The 23,114-nt window shown below is 53.2% G+C and overlaps 1 protein-coding gene across 1 annotated transcript; it reads right to left on the reverse strand.

Annotated features, from left to right (window-relative positions):
- Positions 1-6,991: 6,991 nt before the first annotated feature.
- Positions 6,992-22,978, reverse strand: RAD54L (RAD54 like). The gene is made up of 9 exons (XM_089664237.1): positions 22,782-22,978; positions 20,451-20,525; positions 19,810-19,940; positions 19,067-19,177; positions 17,960-18,083; positions 16,509-16,587; positions 13,521-13,700; positions 8,875-9,038; positions 6,992-8,436 (listed from the first exon to the last, which is right to left on the reverse strand). The coding sequence occupies exons 1-9, from the start codon at positions 22,976-22,978 to the stop codon at positions 8,235-8,237; spliced, it is 1,263 nt and encodes a 420-aa protein (XP_089520363.1). The 3' UTR covers positions 6,992-8,234.
- Positions 22,979-23,114: the final 136 nt, after the last annotated feature.

Genomic DNA, 23,114 nt, shown 5'->3' on the forward strand with positions numbered 1-23,114 from the left:
CACATGACCAACAGCAGATTATGGAGGATCAAGCTGATGGCCCAGACTAGGATGGAAAAGGTCACCACCAAAAGGGAATAACTACACAAGGAAGGAAGACCGATCCTGAACCAGCAAGAAGCTCAACAACCAGGACCCACAATAAATAAGTGGGCCAGTACATTTACAATGGGGAAGAAGACAACCTGATGTGGTCAACAGAACAAAACACTGAGGATAATTCCCCAGGAGGGAGAAGGACAGATTAAAGGAAACCTAAGATAAAGGATGGGTCCAGGAAAACGACCAGCTAGTCCACAAGGGAAGGCCAAAGGCCCATCAACGCTACTCCACAACCAAGTAAGGCTGCCAAGCCAGACAACCAAACAAGCAAGATAAAGCAGAGAATGTACGGTATAGCACACCATAATGATGCACAAGGGTATGAGGAGACTCCTGAGCCCACTAGAGAAGTCGGGTTTGATCCTAGGAATATTAATGATATAAAAAGGAAGAGGGTGACAGAAGACATCACAAAGGAAGCCAGAATGAACCACTTGGCAATAACCCCAGAGAGGTGAGATGGGGACTGTCGAAAACAGAGGATAAAAAAGGCTAAATATCCTCTAACACCCAGGGGACTCCAGGGTCTTCAAAAGAAAATCATGCAGGTCCTGTCCACCCCTCAATCATTGCTATGGTACTCAGAAGATCTTGATTTCCCCCGATCCAAAAAAGCATTAGCAGCCAAGGAATGAGGACCAGGAAACATGACTAAAACACAGAGCATCAGCATCCTGGGGAAGGACACGACCAGGGAAGGTATCTTGAGGACTTCCCCCAGCAGGGCTGTCAGAGATAGAAGACCAGTCCCACTGTGAAGAGGTTTCACCAAGTTCTGTGATCAATTACCACAATCCACATGCCTTCCTGCAGCAGAGGGCTAGGATGTTCCACCTGCTGGCAAATTCAGGGAGACATTAGACATTCCAAAGCAAATTCCCATCTAATGAAGTGCAGACAAATGCATGTCGCTCCTCGCGGTGTGAACAGTACTGGTTGAGGTGAGCCAGGTTCTGAAGACTGGAGCTTTCTGATGGTGCATCCAAGCAGGGCCAACATGCTCAGCATCATTCAGTGCAAGGTTCTGATGAGCAGTTGCAGAAGGAATTTCCAATATTGCCCAAAATATACTGTCAAGGTGGAGGTCCCTCAATATGAAAGCAACTGATTGTTCTGTGAGGTCAGACTATAGTCCCAGAGATATGGTTACTCCAGTACCACAGAGCCCTGCACCTCTATACAGACATCTGACCCATGAGGAACATACAGAATCCTGTAACAAGCCATCCCAACTCAAGCCTTTTACTCCACACGTTCTATGAAGCGAGAGTCCACCACAGCTCTGGAGAGATCCCTTTGGAGGCAACTAACCAACTGTGACACTGTTAGGGAGGTTTGGGTCACTGCCAGTTCAGGACAGACAGCAGAACCAACTACCTCAAACTGGGATTTGAAGAGGATTCTGTCAGTTAAATGTTTAATCTTTGGCAAACCTTTCACCCAAATGGTGGTCTTCTAATTTAGGTGGTAAAATAGTTAACAGTAGGAACAGTCCACCATCCAAAGAATTCCCTCTCAAAAGTGAACATTTCCAGCACACTCTCAGGTGGGGCACAGGCCCCCTAAGGGTCTTTCCGGTCTACATACAGTGGTGAAAACAACTATTTGATCCACCGCAGATTTTGTACATTTCACCACTTACAAAGAAATGAAGGATCTATAATTGTTATCATAGGTGTATTATACTGTAAATGATAAAGACAAAATAGCAACCAAGAATCCAGACAAAACACGATACAAATGTTATAAATTGAGTTGCAATTCAGTGAGTAAAATCAATATTTGATCCCCTACCAACAATAATTCTGGCTCCCACAGACTGGCTATGGGTTTATGTGGTACACAGATCGTCCTGTCAATGGAAGAAGGTGCTCCTAGTGACAACTCATGTGTATAAAAGACACCTGTCCACAGAATCTCTTCCATTCAAACCTCACCACCATGGGCAAGATCAAAGGGCTGTCAAAGGATGTCAGGGACAGGATTGTAGACCTGCACAAGGCTGAACTGGGCTACAAGATCATCAGCAAGAAGCTTGGTGAGAAGGAGACAACTGTTGGAGCGATCATTCGCAAATGGAAGAAATACAAAATAACCATCAAATCGCCCTCTGTCTGCAGCTTCAGGCAGGATTTCACCTCATGGGGTAAAGACAATCATGAGAGAAGTGAGGGATCAGCCCAGAACTACACGGGAGGAGCTTGTGAATGATCTCAAGGCCGTTGGGACCACAGCCACCAAACCATTGGTAACAGAATACACCAGCATGGATTGAAATCCTGCGCAAGGTCCCTCTCCTCAAGAAGGCACATGTACAGGCCCATCTGAAGTTTACCACTGATTCAGAGACTTGGAAGAAAGTGCTGTGGTCAGATGAGACCAAAATTGAGCTCTTTGGCATTAACTCCCACGTTTGGAGGAAGGAAAATGGTGACTGTGACCCTAAGAACACCATCCCTACAGTCAGGCACGGAGGTGGTTATGCTTTGGGACTGTTTCTCTGCTAAAGGTACAGGCCGACTTTGCTGCATTGAGGGGCCAATGGATGGGGCCATGTATTGTAAAATCGTGGATGAGAACCTTCTTCCCTGAACACTGAAGATGGGTCATGGATAGATCTTCCAGCATGACAATGACCCAAAACATAGCTCCAAGGCAACAAAGGAGCGGCTCAAGAAGCACATGAAGGTTATGGAGTGGCCTAGCCAGTCTCCAGACCTTCATCCAATAGAGAGTTTATGGAGAAGATGAAACTTCGAGTTGCCAAACGTCAGCCAACAAACCTTAAGGATTTAACCGCTTGCCTACCGGGCACTTATACCCCCTTCCTGCCTACCGGGCACTTATACCCCCTTCCTGCCTACCGGGCACTTATACCCCCTTCCTGCCTACCGGGCACTTATACCCCCTTCCTGCCTACAGGACACTTATACCCCCTTCCTGCCCACCGGGCACTTATACCCCCTTCCTGCCTACAGGACACTTATACCCCCTTCCTGCCCAGGCCAATTTCCAGCTTTCAGCACTGTTGCACTTTGAATGACAATTGCACGGTCATGCAACATTGTACACATTAAATTTTTATCATTTTTTGTGACAGATAGAGCTTACTTTTGGTGGTATTTAATCACCTCAGGGATTTTTATTTTTTCTTAAACAAACCAAAAACCGAAAACCCTTTGACAAAGCGCTATCGCTCGAAACGCGTCTGGGTCAGGCTTCAGCTGTTTGACGCATACACCGCCGGCACCACGAGGGGCCCGGCGGTAACTTCATATAGGGTCAGTATTTTTATTTTCTCCATACCTTGTATTTGCTGTCTGTGTGTGGGAATAAATGTACCCGTAAGACATACTGCACTATTGGCCTCCTTTGCTTTTTTCTGAGCTCCTGTGGGAGCCAGGTGTCTTGGAGAGTGGTGATCATTTAAGGAGAAGGCTGATTGCAAGGTGTTGGACAAAGAAGGGGACCTGACCAGACCCTGGATGAGGGATTGGAGATCTTATATATTAGAGAAAAGCGCATAAAGGTTGCGCATTTGGTGAGTGCGCAATTTGTACCCCCATTGTTTCACCGTGTACACAGTCGGTGTTGCCTGGAAAGCATCAGAGTGTTTGAGAATTTATTCACATCCTCACATTGAACTTTCTCTTGGATTTAATAATCCTTTCCTCACGTTCTACCAGACACAACGTAGTGGCTTATACCTGTATGCACTATGTCACTTTGAACTTTTATGAGTTTGCATATGTAATACGTATTTTCATCTACTTGTATATTAGCGCTGCACCTTTTTTATATACTGTCTGTTGGGAGGTCTTATATGGTGCCTTTGGTGTACAGCTGCTGTTGTTTTGGAAGGCGCTCGCTTATTTATATGTTTTAAGTTTTAGGTCTTTGTAGTTGTAAGAGCCCCAAAAACCCAAGGCTGGAGACAGGAGGCTGATCTTCCAAATGCAGGGTAGATTCTTCAGAGACTAGGTCAGGCCTGGGGCTGTGATGGTGAGTCTTCAGAGACAAGGTCAGGCCTGGGGCTGTGATGGCGAGTCTTCAGAGACGAGGTCAGGCCTGGGGCTTTGATGGCAGGTCTTCAGACACGTGGTCAGGCCTGGGGCGGTGTCATAGCGAGTCTTCAGAGACAAGGTCAGGCCTGGGGCTGTGATGGTGAGTCTTCAGAGACGAGGTCAGGCCTGGGGTTGTGTTGGTGAGTCTTCAGATATGAGGTCAGGCCTGGGCCGGTGTCACAGCGAGTCTTCAGAGACAAGGTCAGGCCTGGGGCTGTGATGGTGAGTCTTCAGAGACAAGGTCAGGCCTGGGGTTGTGTTGGTGAGTCTTCAGAGACAAGGTCAGGCCTGGGGTTGTGTTGGTGAGTCTTCAGAGACAAGGTCAGGCCTGGGGTTGTGTTGGTGAGTCTTCAGAGACAAGGTCAGGCCTGGGGTTGTGTTGGTGAGTCTTCAGAGACAAGGTCAGGCCTGGGGCTGTGATGGTGAGTCTTCAGAGACAAGGTCAGGCCTGGGGTTGTGTTGGTGAGTCTTCAGAGACAAGGTCAGGCCTGGGGTTGTGTTGGTGAGTCTTCAGAGACAAGGTCAGGCCTGGGGTTGTGTTGGTGAGTCTTCAGAGACAAGGTCAGGCCTGGGGTTGTGTTGGTGAGTCTTCAGAGACAAGGTCAGGCCTGGGGTTGTGTTGGTGAGTCTTCAGAGACAAGGTCAGGCCTGGGGTTGTGTTGGTGAGTCTTCAGAGACAAGGTCAGGCCTGGGGTTGTGTTGGTGAGTCTTCAGAGACAAGGTCAGGCCTGGAGCTGTGATGGTGAGTCTTCAGATACGAGGTCAGGCCTGGGGCTGTGATGTGAGTCTTCAGAGACAAGGTCAGGCCTGGGGTTGTGTTGGGGAGTCTTCAGATATGAGGTCAGGCCTGGGGTGGGGTCACTGCTCTGGACACAGAAAGTGCACTGCTGCTGACTTTACCAGCACACTGGGGTGTAGCGCAGCAGGGTCCAGGTGTGGTCTCCAAAGCTAGACTGAAGAAATGCCGATTCTACTATACAGAGACCAGCTCAGCTCTCTTAGCCAACATCTCAGGCCAGGAAGTAGAGGGTTACCCTGGGTGATGCCTGAACAAAGATGGAGCCATTCTTCTGGAGAAAAGCGCAGATTAACCATTAGCCGCCCAGCCTATAGCCGTTTGGCGGGTGCAAAAATGCTTCAGCTTTCCGGGGTGTACGCCATTTGGCGTACTCCCACACATGCGCAGTTCGTGCGGTTGCAGAGCCACGCAGCGGCGCGATCTGTCACCGGCCGTGTACCTCGGACACGGCCGATGACAGATCTGAGTACCGGCCCCCGTTGCCGGTACCATGTGACCTGCTGTGACCAATCACAGCAGGTCACATGACAGTTGTATACAATGGATGGCTTCATTCATGCCATCCATTGTATACTAGTGCCTAGCTGTGAATGGTCACAGCAGGTCACATGCACATGTCATGTGATTAGCTGTGGCCAAATCACAGCTAAGCACAAAAAAAAAAAAAACCCTGAATGAATCGATGTCATTCAGCTAAATGCTTGCTTATAGAAAAGTAATTCTTTGCTAAAAGCAAATTGTGTAAAAAAAAAACAAATACTGATCACTTCCCCAAAGTAGTACAATGTTACTATGGTAACATTGTACTACTTTGGCCATAGTAAACTATGAAAAAAAAAATCTTAAAAAAAAAAAAATGTAATAAAAAATTAAAAATAATAAAAAAAATACAAAAAAAAAAATATAATTTTTTTTCATACTGTCACCAGTCAGTGTCCCTGTTCACCGCCATGCCAGTTATATGATGACGCTGTACTGCACTGGTGACAGGATGTAAAAAAAAAAAATAGTGAAATTTTTTTTAATTATTTCATTTTCCGAAAAATTATGACAAAAAAAAATACAACTTCAAAAAACTCGCCATTCCTCTCATGAAGTACGTCGGACTGTCTACTCTGCAAAAAGGGGTCATTTGGGGGATATCCGTACTGTCCTGACATTTGGGGGATGTCTGTACCGTCCTGACATTTGGGGGATATCTGTACCGTCCTGACATTTGGGGGATATCTGTACCGTCCTGACATTTGGGGGATATCTGTACCCTCCTGACATTTGGGGGGATATCTGTACCCTCCTGACATTTGGGGGATATCTGTACCGTTCTGACATTTGGGGGATATCTGTACTGTCCTGACATTTGGGGATATCTGTACCGTTCTGACATTTGGGGATATCTGTACCGTCCCGACATTTGGGGGGGATATCTGTACCGTCCTGACATTTGGGGGATATCTGTACCGTCCTGACATTTGGGGATATCTGTACCGTTCTGACATTTGGGGGATATCTGTACCGTCCTGACATTCTTGGACCTCAATATTCAGATCTATCCCACAGTTTGTGAACTCTATAACTTTCCTACAAAGTAAATAATAAATACTAATTTGGGTTATTTTCACCCCAGAAATGTAGCAGAATACATCTCGGCCTAAATTTATGAAGAACAATTATTTATTTGTAAACTTTTATAACAGAAACAAAGAAAAACGTGTTTTTTTTTCAAAATGTTTGGTCTTTTTTTGTTAATTTAGCAAAAAATAAAAACCCCGGCGGTGATTAAATACCACCAAAAGAAAGCTCTAGTTGTGTGAAGAAAATGATAAAATTTTAGTTTGGGTACAATGTTGTATGACCGCGCAGTTGTCAAAGTGTGAGAGCGCTGAAACCTGGCCTGGGGGGAGGGGGTAAAATTACCCGGCCTTATGTCCTGTGATCTCTGAGAGGGAATAAATATCTGGACGGGTCACACAGACGCATTACTCGGCATGCTGCACTCATCATAAACAATCTGCGATGACAGGTTCACTTTATGCACAAAACTAGTTTTTTATTTTTTACAATTTAAATTATTATACAGAAAACCTTCCATAGGAAGAGGAAACATTTCCAAACATTTCAGATTCCTGCGCCCCTCCCTCAAGGGCGGACTTAGGGCAAATAAGCCCCTGACTTTGAAGGGGAATGGCCCCCAGAATGAGTGAATGAATAAAGAATACCCAATCAGGTGCAAAGAAAAAAAACATTTTTGCTTGAACATAATTGGATAATGAAAGTCAGTGGTGCTTCCCTGAACCATTCACTAAGTGAAGGGAAACTTTCTGTACAAAGTCAGCAGCCTAATTGCCTAATTCAGTGAATCGCCCCCTTTGTGTCTTGTACAATGGAAGATATGTGACCATGTGGTGTCTTCAGGCCACGGATGGAGCGCTTGGTGTCAGGACTTCCTATACTCAGACCAGCGACCAGCGCTGACCCTGGGGATATTTCTGGGCTGTGTCCAGCAGGTGGCAGCAGAACCCCTGGGGATATTTCTGGGCTGTGTCCAGCAGGTGGCAGCAGAACCCCTGGGGATATTTCTGGGCTGTGTCCAGCAGGTGGCAGCAGAACCCCTGGGGATATTTCTGGGCTGTGTCCAGCAGGTGGCAGCAGAACCCCTGGGGATATTTCTGGGCTGTGTCCAGCAGGTGGCAGCAGATTGTAGCCCAACGCTCTCCCAGCCTCTGATTTGCAGCCATTACCCCATGATAGTGAAAACTTCTTCAGATCCCAGAAGGACCCCGAGGCACCCTGGATCTCACCCCTCCAAGTCCACAGATCTCGCCCCTCCAGTCCCCGGCTGAGGCCCCTAAATCTCATCCCTCCAAGTCCCCGGATCTTGCCTCTCCAGTCCCCGGCTGAGGCACCCCGGATCTCATCCCTCCAGTCCCCGGCTGAAGCACCCCGGATCTCATCCCTCCAGTCCCCGGCTGAGGCACCCCGGATCTCATCCCTCCAGTCCCCGGCTGAGGCACCCCGGATCTCATCCCTCCAGTCCCCGGCTGAGGCACCCCGGATCTCGTACCACCAAGTCCCCGGATCTCATCCCTCCAAGTCCCCAGATCTCGCCCTTGCAGTCCCTGGCTGAGGCACCCCAGATCTGGCCCTTCCAGTCCCCGGCTGAGGCACCCCAGATCTGGCCCTTCCAGTCCCCGGCTGAGGCACCCCAGATCTGGCCCTTCCAGTCCCCGGCTGAGGCACCCCAGATCTGGCCCCTCCAGTCCCCAGCAGAGCTATACAACCCCTCTCTGCTCCTTGTGTGAGCGATGGTGAAATGTGAAGGTCACAGCAGCATCCCATGCCTCCACCAAGACGGTATCCTGCAGGCCACGCTTGTCTGCGCAGTGATTCCACTGAGATAAGTCTGAGGTGCAGTCCGTGCCATCGGGGGGCGGCCGTACCTGACGTCCGTTCACACAGCGGCGACACCGGAACCTGCATCGACCAATCAGAGAACACCAAATGTATATGAAGACACAAACCCTACAAATAACCATCTTCCCAATTAGGGGGAACCTGTCCTGGCTGCCAGTGCTGACCTCCTCTTGGCTGCCATGCTCATGCTCTGGCTTTGTGTCATTGACCCAGAAAGAAAGCTGATCAGTTCAGACTTCAATGGCTGCATGCTTCTTCTACTACAGTAACTGAAAATGATACCAGAGGATTGACCCAATAGCCAGGAAATCAGCATTTTCAGAAGCTAAGTAATGGTGGCCTCCATACTTCTCCCAACTACCAGGATTGCCGGCAGGGGGATATGATCCCCCATCACAGGGACAAACACAGGACAACCCAGTAAAATCCCCACCCCACTCTAAATGAAGTACAGACTGCCCCCCCTCAGCTATAAGTACAGAGTGACCCTGGACTCACTTGTCATGAGTGTCGCTCGTCATCTCCTCGTTCAGTGTGAAGAGTTCCTTCAGTTCTCCGACAGAGAAATGTCTCTCCACGTCCTGCTCTTCGTCCACCACGCAGCTACTCAAAGCTTTCTTGTGTGTCTGACGCTGGAAGATCTTCTCCTCAATGGTTCCAGTCTAAAAGAGAAGACAAGCCATGTGTAGGTGGAGCTGCATGAAGATCACCAACCAGCCGGCTCTCATCCTCCTCCACTATTGGCTCCAGTCACAAGGATGGTCATGCGGCTGCAATTTCTATATTTCATTGAAAATAACTGACACTAAGAGATCCTTCTCCTGGTGTAATCTCACTGGACTGAAAATAACTGACACTAAAGGATCCTTCTCCTGGTGTAATCTCACTGGACTGAAAATAACTGACACTAATGCTGTCCTGGGAGCCCATAGAGGGACACAATGATTCAGGTACAGTCGGGTTATACCGCCGCCTACAGGAAGAGCAGATATTGTCAAACAGAAATTATAAACCAGCCCCTGTATAACCCTCCTCTACCCAGCATGCCTCAATCTGTACAAAGAGAATGATAAGAAGAGGAGGAGACCGATGTCCCGCAGTGGACTCTCAGAAGATTTAGGGTTTTTGGTTGGCCTGTAACCATTTTTTCTGGTATTACATCAGAGAACAGAGATATTCATCACTATTTGGGTTCAGGCGATTGGAAACACAGAGGTCTCTACCCAGTATAATCCCTCCCAGCTGATCCAATGAGGAACCATACAGGAGGGGATGGTGGGATCTCTGTGTCCTGTGATGGACCCCAAATCCCCATGTAATTGTACATCTCAGGACACAGAGGAGTTACCGCTGTACATGGGATGTCCCAAAACACTGAATAGGAGGGGCAACAAGGCCAACATGCCCAACATTCCCCAAACGGGAAAGCACCTTTCTCCCTAAGGAATGGGAAGCAATCAGTATCTGAAAAAGATTTGTGGAGATTTGTCCTTTGATGGTAGTCAAGGCCAAAGACATCTCCAATCAGACTGGAGGAAAGCCAGAATACACCCCCGACATACTGTTGAGGAGGAAAGTATGGGATTTCAGGCCAAGTGAAATAAGCCTTCCATGTACAATGGTACAACTTCCTAGAAGTCGACTTTCATGACTTGTGGAGGGTAAGGATGACAGTCAGAAACATCCTCATCCCTCGGGATTTGGGCTTCACCAGCTACGCCAACAAAGCCAGTGACTGTAAAACGGGATGGGAGAAGAAAACCTGAGAACACAAATCTGGCCCATCTGGAAGAGTCCACGGCTCATCTGCCAAGACATGAATTTGTACATTGTGTGCACAATTATTAGGCGAGTATTTCACCAAATCCTCAGTTTTCTGCACATTGTCCAACTCCAAGCTGTATAGACTTGAATGTTTATTGGATGTAAGCAGATCAGTTGATGTGTATTTGTGTAATGGGGGGGTGTGGCCTAAGGAGATCAACACCCTACATCAAGGTGCACATAATTATCAGGCAGCTTCTTTTCCTCGGGCAAAATACTTAACCGACTCTGAAGTCACAAATTGCACAAAGTCTTTCAGAGGGATGCGGCACTCTTGAAATAGAGAAGATATTGGGGCGTGGTCACAGAACCATCAAATAGTCAACGGTAGAAAGATAAAAAGACGCAATCTAATCACCAAAGATTTGCGCAGTCAAACTTGAAGCTACCTCCAGTGCTGTCATATTTCAGAACAGCCACCTACCTGGAGTCCTACCAGAAGTACAAGGTGTTCAGAGCTCAGAGACATAACCAAGGTAAGGAAGGATGAAACCCGACCACCACTGACCAAGACACAGGAGATGAAACGTCAAGACTGGGCCAAGAAATATCTGAAGTAAGGTTTTCCAAAGGTTTTATGGATGGATGAGATGAGAGTGACTCTTGACGGACCAGATGGATGGGCCTGTGGATGGATCAGTTATGGACACAAAGCTCCACTTTGACTCAAAGGCCAGCAAGGTGGGGGTGGGGTTCTGGTATGGGCTGGTATTAATACTACAGAATAATAATGATGCACACCTTGTAATAGGGTGTTGATCTCCTTAGGCCACACCCACCATCATTGCACCAATACACATCACCTGATATGAATACATCAATTAAGCATTCAAGTTTATACAGCTTGGAATTGGACAATATACATAAATATGATGATTCGGCCAAAACTCTCACTTGCCTAACGATTGTGCACAGCGTGTATATGACATGGATACCATGTTCTTCTTGGCTCAGTGGGTTCTACTAGAATTCCCAGAATGCCCTCCATTCATATTCTGCATAACAAACAAGAGAGTTGAGGTAGAGGGAAGGCAGAGACTGGAGAAAACTGATCCCAAACAGACCATCTACCGCAAACACCTGAGGATCTCCGGATCAGGAACCTTTCCAGTGTGTTACTGAATCTGGAAGCCAGAGATCCACATCTCTGCAAACCCCTCCAAGTGAACAGTGATCATACATATCCAAATCAAGTGACCTTCCAGCTGCCTTTACCTGGGCTCAGAGAGAGGCGCTCTTCCTGCTGAAGCAGTAGCCATGTCTGAGATGTATCCAGGACTAAACCCAAATATTCCAGGCTTTGGTTTGGAACAAAGGCTGACTTCTGAAGGCCAAACCTCTCTAGGACTCGTACCCCTATCTGAACACAGATGTCATTGTGCTCAAAGGTGCAGTAGACAAAGTATTCCAAAGTGGGAATCCTTCGGGTTCTCAACAATGACAGAACCGGAGCCAGCACCCTGGGAGCAGTGGACAGGCCAAGGGGTAACATTACAAACTGGTAGTGACGATCGTCCACCACAAAACCCAGAAATCGACGATGAGGCCAGAAAATCAGGATGTGTAGTTATTATTATTATTATACAGTATTTATAAAGCGCCAATAATTCGCTCAGCGCTGGTTAAGCTAGTTAAGCAACTTTTATCTCTACTGGTGCCTGGAAGCTCCCCTGATGAAGTGAAGCAATAGCTAACTGGGAGGACTCCATTCTGGATTTATGTATCTTTAGAAACTTAAGATCCTTGAGGGTGAGAATAGGCCGGTTGTCTCTATTTGGCTTGGAAACTTTAAACAGGTTGGAGTGAAAGCCTGGAGACCATCCCTTTCCTGACACAAGTGTGATGACCCTTGGGACAGTAGTCTTTCCAGGGCCGCAATAAACCACTCTTTTTGTGGATGTGAAGGCATGGCCATGCTGTAGGCCAAAACTTCACCCACCACTGCAGGCATGCCCCACAAAGCTGTAAAGGAGTCAACTCCCCTCCAGGGAAGAGCACCATGCCAGCAAGATCACAGGTAACCAGTACACCGGAGGTCACTACCCACAGGATCTAGTGCCAAACGACAGACATTACAGGTCGTCCCTCCTCTTGTATATGGGGTCTGGATACAGTCAGCCTACTGGCCATAGTGACCAATCTGGATAGGGTCCACCTCTGCCTTGAAACCGATATAAAGAACAGGCCAGGAGAAGTAGAATCTAAGTTCCCAGACTAAAACTGAGGCTTCACGGAGCTGGGAGGGGATATGCCTGGGCAGGGACTCTGATCTCATTTCTTGCCTGTTCAGAGGTAGACTGCTGGGACTCCCAATCAGTCAGATATGGCCAGAGGGACCAATGGCCCAACCTGTTGTAAGGACTCAAGAAGGTCAGATGCAGACTTTACAGGGCAAGGTGCTGGAGCACTTTCATACGAAACAGGAGGGAATTTGGCCCCACCCGATGGAGCAGACGAAGACTCCAATGATGACAATCCTATAACTAGGGGAATCGGTTTGCAGATTACAGGCATAGATTCTTTCAGAACCTCTAAGGGAGTATGGGCTGAGGTGGCCCATAGCATTGGCACTGTCCCCTCTGTGCAGAGAGGTATCCTCTGCCTAGAGAAGTGAGAGGCAAGGCCTCAACCCATAAACCTAGCAACTGGTGGCGATGACCAGAGGTGACCAGGACACTAGAGGTCGGCAACAAGAACAGACAAAGACTCAAGATGATGGTTCCCCTATGGTGAGTGGTGGGAAAGATAGCGCTGCACACATTGGATGACTTCAGCTCTCAGTCCCTCGGCGTTAACTGCTCTGAATCCAGTGGTGGCCAGAAACTGAAAAATGCCCAATGGTGGAAAAATGAGGCAACATCCTTACTCAAAGGTCTGGGTCACACCCATGGCAATGCTACAGCCCTGGACTTGGATAGTGCTCTGTGGAAAAGTTCTGGAAAGTGCCACCATGCAGTGCATAGAGGTCACATTTTATGTCCAGTTCATGGCGGTCCGGGTACGGCACCCCAGAGCTGGGCTGAGGAGAGGCTGCTGAAACTTGGTTGGACTTCTCTCAGCAAAGCAAAGACTTCCATCCTCCTGACACTATCAAAACCTTGAGGCATGCTGGGAGTGGGAGGAGTTATGCTGGGCTGGCTGGAGACTGTATAGAATACAATGTGCTGCCCCCCCTCCAACCCACTATTCTTTTGGGGGGCCCTCAGAACCTCATTTTACACCCCTTCTGACACGCCCCCTACTATGTATCTCTCAGAATCAGCTCCACCCAAATATCCGAAAACTGCCCCAACAGACTGATATGAAGTAGAGGCAATCACCGAGAGCAAGCGGTAGATATAGCAGGTCTTCTTCTGCCCATCCCGCCACACACGCGCCATGGCCTGCTCATCATTGGCCGGGTTCCAGTCCGGGTCAAACATGACCAATCGATTGGCTCCAATGAGATTCAGACCGCAACCTCCGGCCTTACTGCTAAGCATGAAGATGAACTCCGGGCTCTGCGAGGACAGACATGAGAGACAGGCAGCCATTGTGACGGACACACAGATATGGGTTTCAGTTGTGGTTGGTGGGGTGGGTGGAGGGGTGGGTGTGGAGGTGGGTGGAGGGGTGAGTGAAGAGGTGGGGGTAGGTGGAGGAGTGGGTGCGAAGATGGGTGTAGGGGTAGGTGTGGGTGCGGAGGTGGGTGGAGGGGTGGGTGTGGAGGAGTGGGTGGAGTGGTGGGTGTAGAGGTGGGTGGAGCGGTGGGTGTAGAGGTGGGTGGAGGGGTGGGGGTGAAGGTGGGTGTAGGGGTGGGGGTGAAGGTGGGTGTAGGGGTGGGGGTGAAGGTGGGTGTAGGGGTAGGTGTGAAGGTGGGTGAAGGCGTAGGTGTGGAGGAGTGGGTGGAGCGGTGGGTATGGAGTTGGGTGGAGGGGTGGTTGGAGGGGTGGGTGGAGCAGTGGTTGGAGCGGTGGGTGTGGAGGTGGGTGGAGCGGTGGGTGTGGAGGTGGGTGGAGCGGTGGGTGTGGAGGTGGGTGGAGCGGCGGGTGTGGAGGTGGGTGGAGCGGTGGGTGTGGAGAAGGGTGGAGCAGTGAGTGTAGAGAAGGGTGGAGCAGTGGGTGTAGAGAAGGGTGGAGCAGTGGGTGTAGAGAAGGGTGGAGCAGTGGGTGTAGAGAAGGGTGGAGCAGTGGGTGTAGAGAAGGGTGGAGCAGTGGGTGTAGAGAAGGGTGGAGCAGTGGGTGTAGAGAAGGGTGGAGCAGTGGGTGTAGAGAAGGGTGGAGCAGTGGGTGTAGAGAAGGGTGGAGCAGTGGGTGTAGAGAAGGGAGGAGCAGTGGGTGTATAGAAGGGTGGAGCAGTGGGTGGAGCGGTGGGTGTAGAGGTGGGTGGAGCGGTGGGTGTAGAGGTGGGTGAAGCGGTGGGTGTAGAGGTCGGTGAAGCGGTGGGTGTAGAGGTCGGTGAAGCGGTGGGTGTAGAGGTCGGTGAAGCGGTGGGTGTAGAGGTCGGTGAAGCGGTGGGTGTAGAGGTCGGTGAAGCGGTGGGTGTAGAGGTGGGTGGAGGGATGGGTGTAGGGATGGGTGTAGAGGTGGGTGGAGGGATGGGTGTAGAGGTGGGTGGAGCGGTGGGTGGAGGGGTGGATGTAGAGGTGGGTGGAGAGGTGGGTGGAAGGGTGGGTGTAGAGGTGGGTGGAGAAGTGGGTGTGGAGGTGGGTGGAGGGATGGGTGGAGGGATGGGTGGAGGGATGGGTGGAGGGATGGGTGGAGGGGTGGGTGGAGGGGTGGGTGGAGGGGTGGGTGGAGGGGTGGGTGTAGAGGTGGGTGGAGGGATGGGTGTAGAGGTGGGTGGAGGGATGGGTGTAGAGGTGGGTGGAGGGATGGGTGGAGGGATGGGTGTAGAGGTGGGTGGAGGGATGGGTGTAGAGGTGGGTGGAGGGATGGGTGTAGAGGTGGGTGGAGGGATGGGTGTAGAGGTGGGTGGAGGGATGGGTGTAGAGGTGGGTGGAGGGATGGGTGTAGAGGTGGGTGGAGGGATGGGTGTAGAGGTGGGTGGAGCGGTGGGTGTAGGTCGGTGAAGCGGTGGGTGTAGAGGTCGGTGAAGCGGTGGGTGTAGAGGTGGGTGGAGGGATGGGTGTAGAGGTGGGTGGAGGGATGGGTGTAGAGGTGGGTGGAGGGATGGGTGTAGAGGTGGGTGTAGAGGTGGGTGGAGGGATGGGTGTAGAGGTGGGTGTAGAGGTGGGTGGAGGGATGGGTGTAGAGGTGGGTGGAGGGATGGGTGTAGAGGTGGGTGGAGGGATGGGTGTAGAGGTGGGTGGAGGGATGGGTGGAGGGATGGGTGTAGAGGTGGGTGTAGAGGTGGGTGTAGAGGTGGGTGGAGGGGTGGATGTAGAGGTGGGTGGAGGGATGGGTGGAGAGGTGGGTGGAAGGGTGGGTGTAGAGGTGGGTGGAGAAGTGGGTGGAGGGATGGGTGGAGGGGTGGGTGGAGGGGTGGGTGGAAGAGGTGGGTGGAGAGGTGGGTGGAGGGGTGGGTGGAGGGGTGGGTGGAGGGGTGGGTGTAGAGGTGGGTGGAGCAGTGGGTGTGGAGGTGGGTGGAGCAGTGGGTGTGGAGGTGGGTGGAGCAGTGGGTGTGAAGGTGGGTGGAGCAGTGGGTGTGGAGGTGGGTGGAGCAGTGGGTGTGGAGGTGGGTGGAGCAGTGGGTGTGGAGGTGGGTGGAGCAGTGGGTGTGGAGGTGGGTGGAGCAGTGGGTGTGGAGGTGGGTGTGGAGGTGGGTGGAGCAGTGGAGGTGGGTGGAGCAGTGGGTGTGGAGGTGGGTGGAGCAGTGGGTGTGGAGGTGGGTGGAGCAGTGGGTGGAGGGGTGGGTGGAGCACTGGGTGTGGAGGTGGGTGGAGCAGTGGGTGTGGAGGTGGGTGGAGCAGTGGGTGTGGAGGTGGGTGGAGCAGTGGGTGTGGAGGTGGGTGGAGCAGTGGAGGTGGGTGGAGCAGTGGGTGTGGAGGTGGGTGGAGCAGTGGGTGTGGAGGTGGGTGGAGCAGTGGGTGTGGAGGTGGGTGGAGCAGTGGGTGTAGCAGTGGGTGTGGAGGGGGGTGGAGCAGTGGGTGTGGAGGTGGGTGGAGCAGTGGAGGTGGGTGGAGCAGTGGGTGTGGAGGTGGGTGGAGCAGTGGGTGTGGAGGTGGGTGGAGCAGTGGGTGTGGAGGTGGGTGGAGCAGTGGGTGTGGAGGTGGGTGGAGCAGTGGGTGTGGAGGTGGGTGGAGCAGTGGAGGTGGGTGGAGCAGTGGGTGTGGAGGTGGGTGGAGCAGTGGGTGTGGAGGTGGGTGGAGCAGTGGGTGTAAGCCGTACCGAGGGACTGTTGAATCTCTCTACGATCTTGGCTCTCTTCTTTATGGACATGGTCCCATCCAGACGTACATAGAGATACCTGGAGGATGGAGACATCACATGATGATGGAGGAATTCCACATTTTCAGACTTTGGTGTGAATGTTGGAGGAGTTTTGTCTCATGAAGGGACAGATTATACAAGTGATAGACAGCATGTGAAATGGACTTTGTGTATTTCGGGGGGGGGGGGGCTGTCTGGGGTGGGATCCCTGCCTGGTCTGGAATCTAGGCTGTTGATTAGATGACTGTCAGCTGTTGATTGTCCTGTCTCCGGTTTGCATTGTTTAGGATGATGTGATCACGCTCTGACCTAACCCCGTGTGAGATGTTCATCCCAATGTGTAATATTTGATTTATTGTTCATGTGGGGACTGCCCCTATTTCTGAAGTGTAAAAAAAAAAAAAAATTGGTTATTCTTGTTCAATAGAGTTCCAGTTTTGCACCTAAGCCAGTCTCGGGTTCAATGCCCGGCTATAATGCCTCAGTCCCGGGTCTTAGTGTCGTCTCGGGTTCAATGCCCAGCTAGAATGCCTCGGTCGCGGGTCCCAGTGTCGTCTAGTCTCGGGTTCGATGCCCGGCTATAATGCCTCAGTCCCGGGTCCCAGTGTCGTCTAGTCTCGGGTTCGATGCCCGGCTAGAATACCTCGGTCCCGGGTCCCAATGTCGTCTAGTCTCGGGTTCCATGCCCGGCTATAATGCCTCGGTCCCGGGTCCCAGTGTCGTCTAGTCTCGGGTTACATGCCCGGCTATAATGCCTCAGTCCCGGGTCCCAGTGTCGTCTAGTCTCGGGTTACATGCCCGGCTAGAATACCTCGGTCCCGGGTCCCAGTGTCGTCTCGGGTTCAATGCCCGGCTATAATGCCTCAGTCCCGGGTCCCAGTGTCGTCTCGGGTTCAATGCCCGGCTATAATGCCTCAGTCCCGGGTCCCAGTGTCGTCTAGTCTCGGGTTCAATGCCCGGCTATAATGCCTCAGTCCCGGGTCCCAGTGTCGTCTCGGGTTCGATGCCCGGCTATAATGCCTCAGTCCCGGGTCCCAGTGGCGAGGAAGCGGTTCTCTGCTAACCCTAAGCACCCAATCAGGGTGACAGGCGTTCCTTCATCCCTCCAGACACAGGGGGCGCTATTAGCGGACAGTGGATGTACTGCGGGTGCTTCACCAGGCATGAAAACTGCACACCGCTGGGCTCCACCTGACAATGGTGACTTCTCTGAACCGTCATCCTCATCCTCTTCCTTCAAGTACAAAACTGATGAATGCCAGGAGATGGAAATCTGCATCCCAGGGGGAGGGTCAGTGAGAGGATGAGTATGACACCGCTCCCCCCAATACTTGTATACAGACAGGTCTTCATAGCGGGGGCAGGTCAGTGAGAGGATGAGGATGACTCCCCCTTGGCCCTCCTCTTACCTCCTCGTCCTGCAAAGCTTCTCAAACAAGTCCAGGGTCTGGGTGTAGTTGGAGACGAGGACAACCTTATCGCTGCTGGAGCTCCGAGTCACAGCCAGGATGTAGTCCAGGACCAGCATCTTACCTGCAAGGACAGACATACCACAGTGTCCACCCCCAACACAGCGCCCCCCACAGGGGAGACCCCGACACAGCGCCCCCAAAGGGGAGACCCCGACACAGCGCCCCCCACAGGGGAGACCCCGACACAGCGCCCCCTACAGGGGAGACCCCGACACAGCGCCCCCAAAGGGGAGACCCCGACACAGCGCCCCCCACAGAGGAGACCCCGACACAGCGCCCCCTACAGGGGAGACCCCGACACAGGGCCCCCCATAGGGGAGACCCCGACACAGCGCCCCCCATAGGGGAGACCCCGACACAGCGCCCCCCACACAGGGGAGACCCCGACACAGCGCCCCCCACAGGGGAGACCCCGACACAGCGCCCCCCACAGGGGAGACCCCGACACAGCGCCCCCCAAAGGGGAGACCCCGACACAGCGCCCCCCACAGAGGAGACCCCGACACAGCGCCCCCCACAGGGGAGACCCCGACACAGCGCCCCCTACTGGGGAGACCCCGACACAGCGCCCCCTACAGGGGAGACCCCGACACAGCGCCCCCTACAGGGGAGACCCCGACACAGCGCCCCCTACAGGGGAGACCCCGACACAGCGCCCCCCACACAGGGGAGACCCCGACACAGCGCCCCCTACAGGGGAGACCCCGACACAGCGCCCCCCACACAGGGGAGACCCCGACACAGCGCCCCCAAAGGGGAGACCCCGACACAGCGCCCCCAAAGGGGAGACCCCCACACAGCGCCCCCCACAGGGGAGACCCCGGCACAGCTCCCCCCACAGGGGAGACCCCGGCACAGCTCCCCCTACAGGGGAGACCCCGGCACAGCTCCCCCCACAGCATAGACCCCGGCACAGCGCCCCCCACAGGGGAGACCCCGACAGCGCGCCCCACAGGGGAGACCCCGACAAAAACCTTGTGCCCCCTATAGGGGAGACCCCAACAAAAACCTTGTGCCCTCTACAGGGGACCCCCACACACATACCTGACAGCTGCGGCTCCACACTCTTGGTGCTGTATCCTGGCGGGAAGAGATCAGCTGCTCCCTGGAATCCTTCCTCCTCCTCCACACACTTGTCATAGATTAGAGCCGGATCTGAACACAACACACGTGTCACCTATGTATCATGGGAGGGGCGGAGACACATGAGGGGTGGAGACACAAACTACTGGGGGGGGGGGGATCTCCCCATTGTGGGAGGGGCAGAGACACAGACTACTGGGGGGAAATCTCCCCATTGTGGGAGGGGCAGAGACACAGACTACTGGGGGGAAATGTCCCCATTGTGGGAGGGGCAGAGACACAAACTACTGGGGGGAAATCTCCCCATTGTGGGAGGGCAGAGACACAGACTACTGGGGGGAAATCTCCCCATTGTGGGAGGGGCAGAGACACAGACTACTGGGGGGAAATCTCCCCATTGTGGGAGGGGCAGAGACACAAACTACTGGGGGGAAATGTCCCCATTGTGGGAGGGGCAGAGACACAAACTACTGGGGGGAAATGTCCCCATTGTGGGAGGGGCAGAGACACACTACTGGGGGGAAATCTCCCCATTGTGGGAGGGGCAGAGACACAAACTACTGGGGGGAAATGTCCCCATTGTGGGAGGGGCAGAGACACACTACTGGGGGGAAATGTCCCTATTACAGTGTCAGTGATATAAAAAGGATGGCTGGTGATTCAGTGCTGGGTGGAGTAGCCCCCAGTATACAGTATATACTCACGATTACACAGCTTCTTCAGCGAGGTGATGGATGACAAGGAGGAAACGCTGATTTTGCCCGCGTTCAGCTCCTCTGCTGGTTTCATTTGATTTAGGAAGCGTTTGTACAGTTCAGATTGCAGTGGAGTCAGCCTGGAACACAGAAAGACTTCTAGAAACCTGACAGCCAATCAGAATACATCACAGCTCCAGAAACCTGCCTCAGCCAATGAGACGCCTGATAGCGAATGGTGGACGCTCAGTGGCATGCTGGGAACAGTCTTGCAGCAATAGAAGACAGATTGCTCTCGGCTCATAGATGATAGGATGATGGTTGGGGGTCTCTGACCTGTATGGACAGACATTAGGCACATGCGGAGTGTGCGGCCCCCCAGCCCCGGGTGGGACACCCTCCTACACACCCGGCTGCTATATGCCCTTCTAGGGGAGGAGCTCCCAGGCCAGAAACTCTTTGCTGCCTTGACTGGGACAATAAAGTCGCAGGCCTTGGAACCTTCCTGACTGCAGTCGGTTTTGTCTCCTCTGGAGTCTGTCGGAGAGCGATTCATCAGAACGGAGATATGGAATATACAGTATATATGTGAGCCTCAGAGAACCTTCCGGAAATCATCTACAGGGAGAGAACTCCGCCCAGACACTTACCTGCAGCACACGACCTGCTCAATCTTCACCGGCAGATACTTGGAGAGGATGTCCGACGTCCTTCTAATGAGACATCTGCAAACCAGAGACAATCGCCTGAGAACGGCATACTGAGACCACCACACATGGCCAAACCCCATCCCCCCTACAGCCACGGCATCCACCCCCACCGCTCCGCCCCAGAGACACAGCACCCCATACAGACATAGCTGACCCCATACAGCCACAGCATCCACCCCCACCGATCCGCCCCAGAGACACAGCACCCCATACAGCCACAGCATCCACCCCCACCGCTCCACCCCAGAGACACAGCACCCCATACAGCCACAGCATCCACCCCCACCGATCCGCCCCAGAGACACAGCACCCCATACAGCCACAGCATCCACCCCCACCGCTCCACCCCAGAGACACAGCACCCCATACAGACATAGCTGACCCCATACAGCCACAGCATCCACCCCCTCCATTCCGCCCCAGAGACACAGCACCCCATACAGCCACGGCATCCACCCCCACCGCACCACCCCAGAGACACAGCACCCCCACCCCATACAGCCATAGCTGACCCCATACAGCCACGGCATCCACCCCCACCGCTCCGCCCCAGAGACACAGCACCCCATACAGACATAGCTGACCCCATACAGCCACAGCATCCACCCCCACCGCTCCACCCCAGAGACACAGCACCCCATACAGCCACAGCATCCACCCCCACCGATCCGCCCCAGAGACACAGCACCCCATACAGCCACAGCATCCACCCCCACCGCTCCACCCCAGAGACACAGCACCCCATACAGCCACAGCATCCACCCCCACCGATCCGCCCCAGAGACACAGCACCCCATACAGCCACAGCATCCACCCCCACCGCTCCACCCCAGAGACACAGCACCCCATACAGCCACAGCATCCACCCCCACCACTCCGCCCCAGAGACACAGCACCCCCACCCCATACAGCCATAGCTGACCCATACAGCCACGGCATCCACCCCCCTCCGCTCCGCCCCAGAGACACAGCACCCCCACCCCATACAGCCACGGCATCCACCCCCACCGCTCCGCCCCAGAGACACAGCACCCCATACAGCCATAGCTGACCCCATACAGCCACGGCATCCACCCCCTCCATTCCGCCCCAGAGACACAGCACCCCATACAGCCACGGCATCCACCCCCACCGCACCACCCCAGAGACACAGCACCCCCACCCCATACAGCCATAGCTGACCCCATACAGCCACGGCATCCACCCCCACCGCTCCGCCCCAGAGACACAGCACCCCATACAGCCATAGCTGACCCCATACAGCCACGGCATCCACCCCCCTCCGTTCCGCCCCAGAGACACAGCACCCCATACAGCCACAGCATCCACCCCCTCCGCCCCAGAGACACATCACCCCGGACCCCATACAGCCATAGCTGACCCCATACAGCCACGGCATCCACCCCCATCGCTCTGCCCCAGAGACACAGAACCCCCACCGCTCCGCCCCAGAGACACAGCACCCCCACCCCATACAGCCACGGCATTCACCGCTCCACCCCAGAGACACAGCACCCCCACCCCATACAGCCATAGCTGACCCCATACAGCCACGGCATCCACCCCCACCGCTCTGCCCTAGAGACACAGCACCCCCACCCCATACAGCCACGGCATCCGCCCCCACCGCTCCGCCCCCGAGACACAGCACCCCATACAGCCACGGCATCCACCCCCTCCGCTCCGCCCCCGAGACACAGCACCCCCACCCCATACAGCCAACATTGACTGCTTCACCCCTCCTAGACTCAGAACAACCTGATGCTGGGCCTCCTGCAATGTGTAATGTGATTATGAAGGTGTCGTGTTTCCTGGTATAATGAGTACCTGTGTTTGCCTCTCATGCCTCCGTGTGAAGCGTCTTCCTCCCATTGGGTGCCTCTAGGTGGGATTCCCATTGTTAATGGAGTCCCTTATAGTTTCTGTCTGTTGGCTAGTCCTCCTGGAGGTTCCCACATGATGGGATTCATCTGGTGTCCCCTTTACCTCATTATCTAATCAGTGCGGGATGTTTGTCCTAATGTGTAATATTTGTTTTTATTGGGGGGGGGGGGGGACTCCCTATTTCTGAGTGTATAAAATCTGTATTTCTGTGTAGTAACATTTTTCCTTAGGTTTTACCTCAACATCTTGTCTGTTTAGGGTGAAGGGTTGGTATTAACTCTCGGTCTGCTGGAAGGGTTTGGAGGGCAGGAAAACACCTAGGGGGGTGTCAGGCGGTCCGTGACAACTGGTACAACACACAGTAAAACCCGGGGGCCACCAACAAACCTGTTTACAACACCAATCAGCTCTCTCAGCTTCTCTTCGCCTTTCTCGCGGTTGGCAGGGCTGGCGTCGGCGTCTCTCCCCTTCAGGATGGGAACTTCGAATCTCTTCTTAAACTCCTGGGCCGTTCCTGAGGACGGGGAATCATTATGAGGGGATCCATACATGGAGGTGAGAAGACACCTCACCCGAACAACCATCTCTCCCCCTCTGCGTCTCCACTCCCCCCCACGTCTCCCCACCTCTTCCCCCCCCCCTCTGCCTCTCTCTACTCCCCCCCCCCCCTCTCACCACTCCCCCCCCCCTCCTCTGCCTCTCACCACTCCCCCCCCCCAC

The sequence above is a fragment of the Staurois parvus genome, unplaced genomic scaffold, assembly GCF_062004578.1.
Source record: "Staurois parvus isolate SC_StPar_1 unplaced genomic scaffold, SC_StPar_1.0 ptg001863l, whole genome shotgun sequence".
Classification (NCBI taxonomy): Eukaryota; Metazoa; Chordata; class Amphibia; order Anura; family Ranidae; genus Staurois; species Staurois parvus.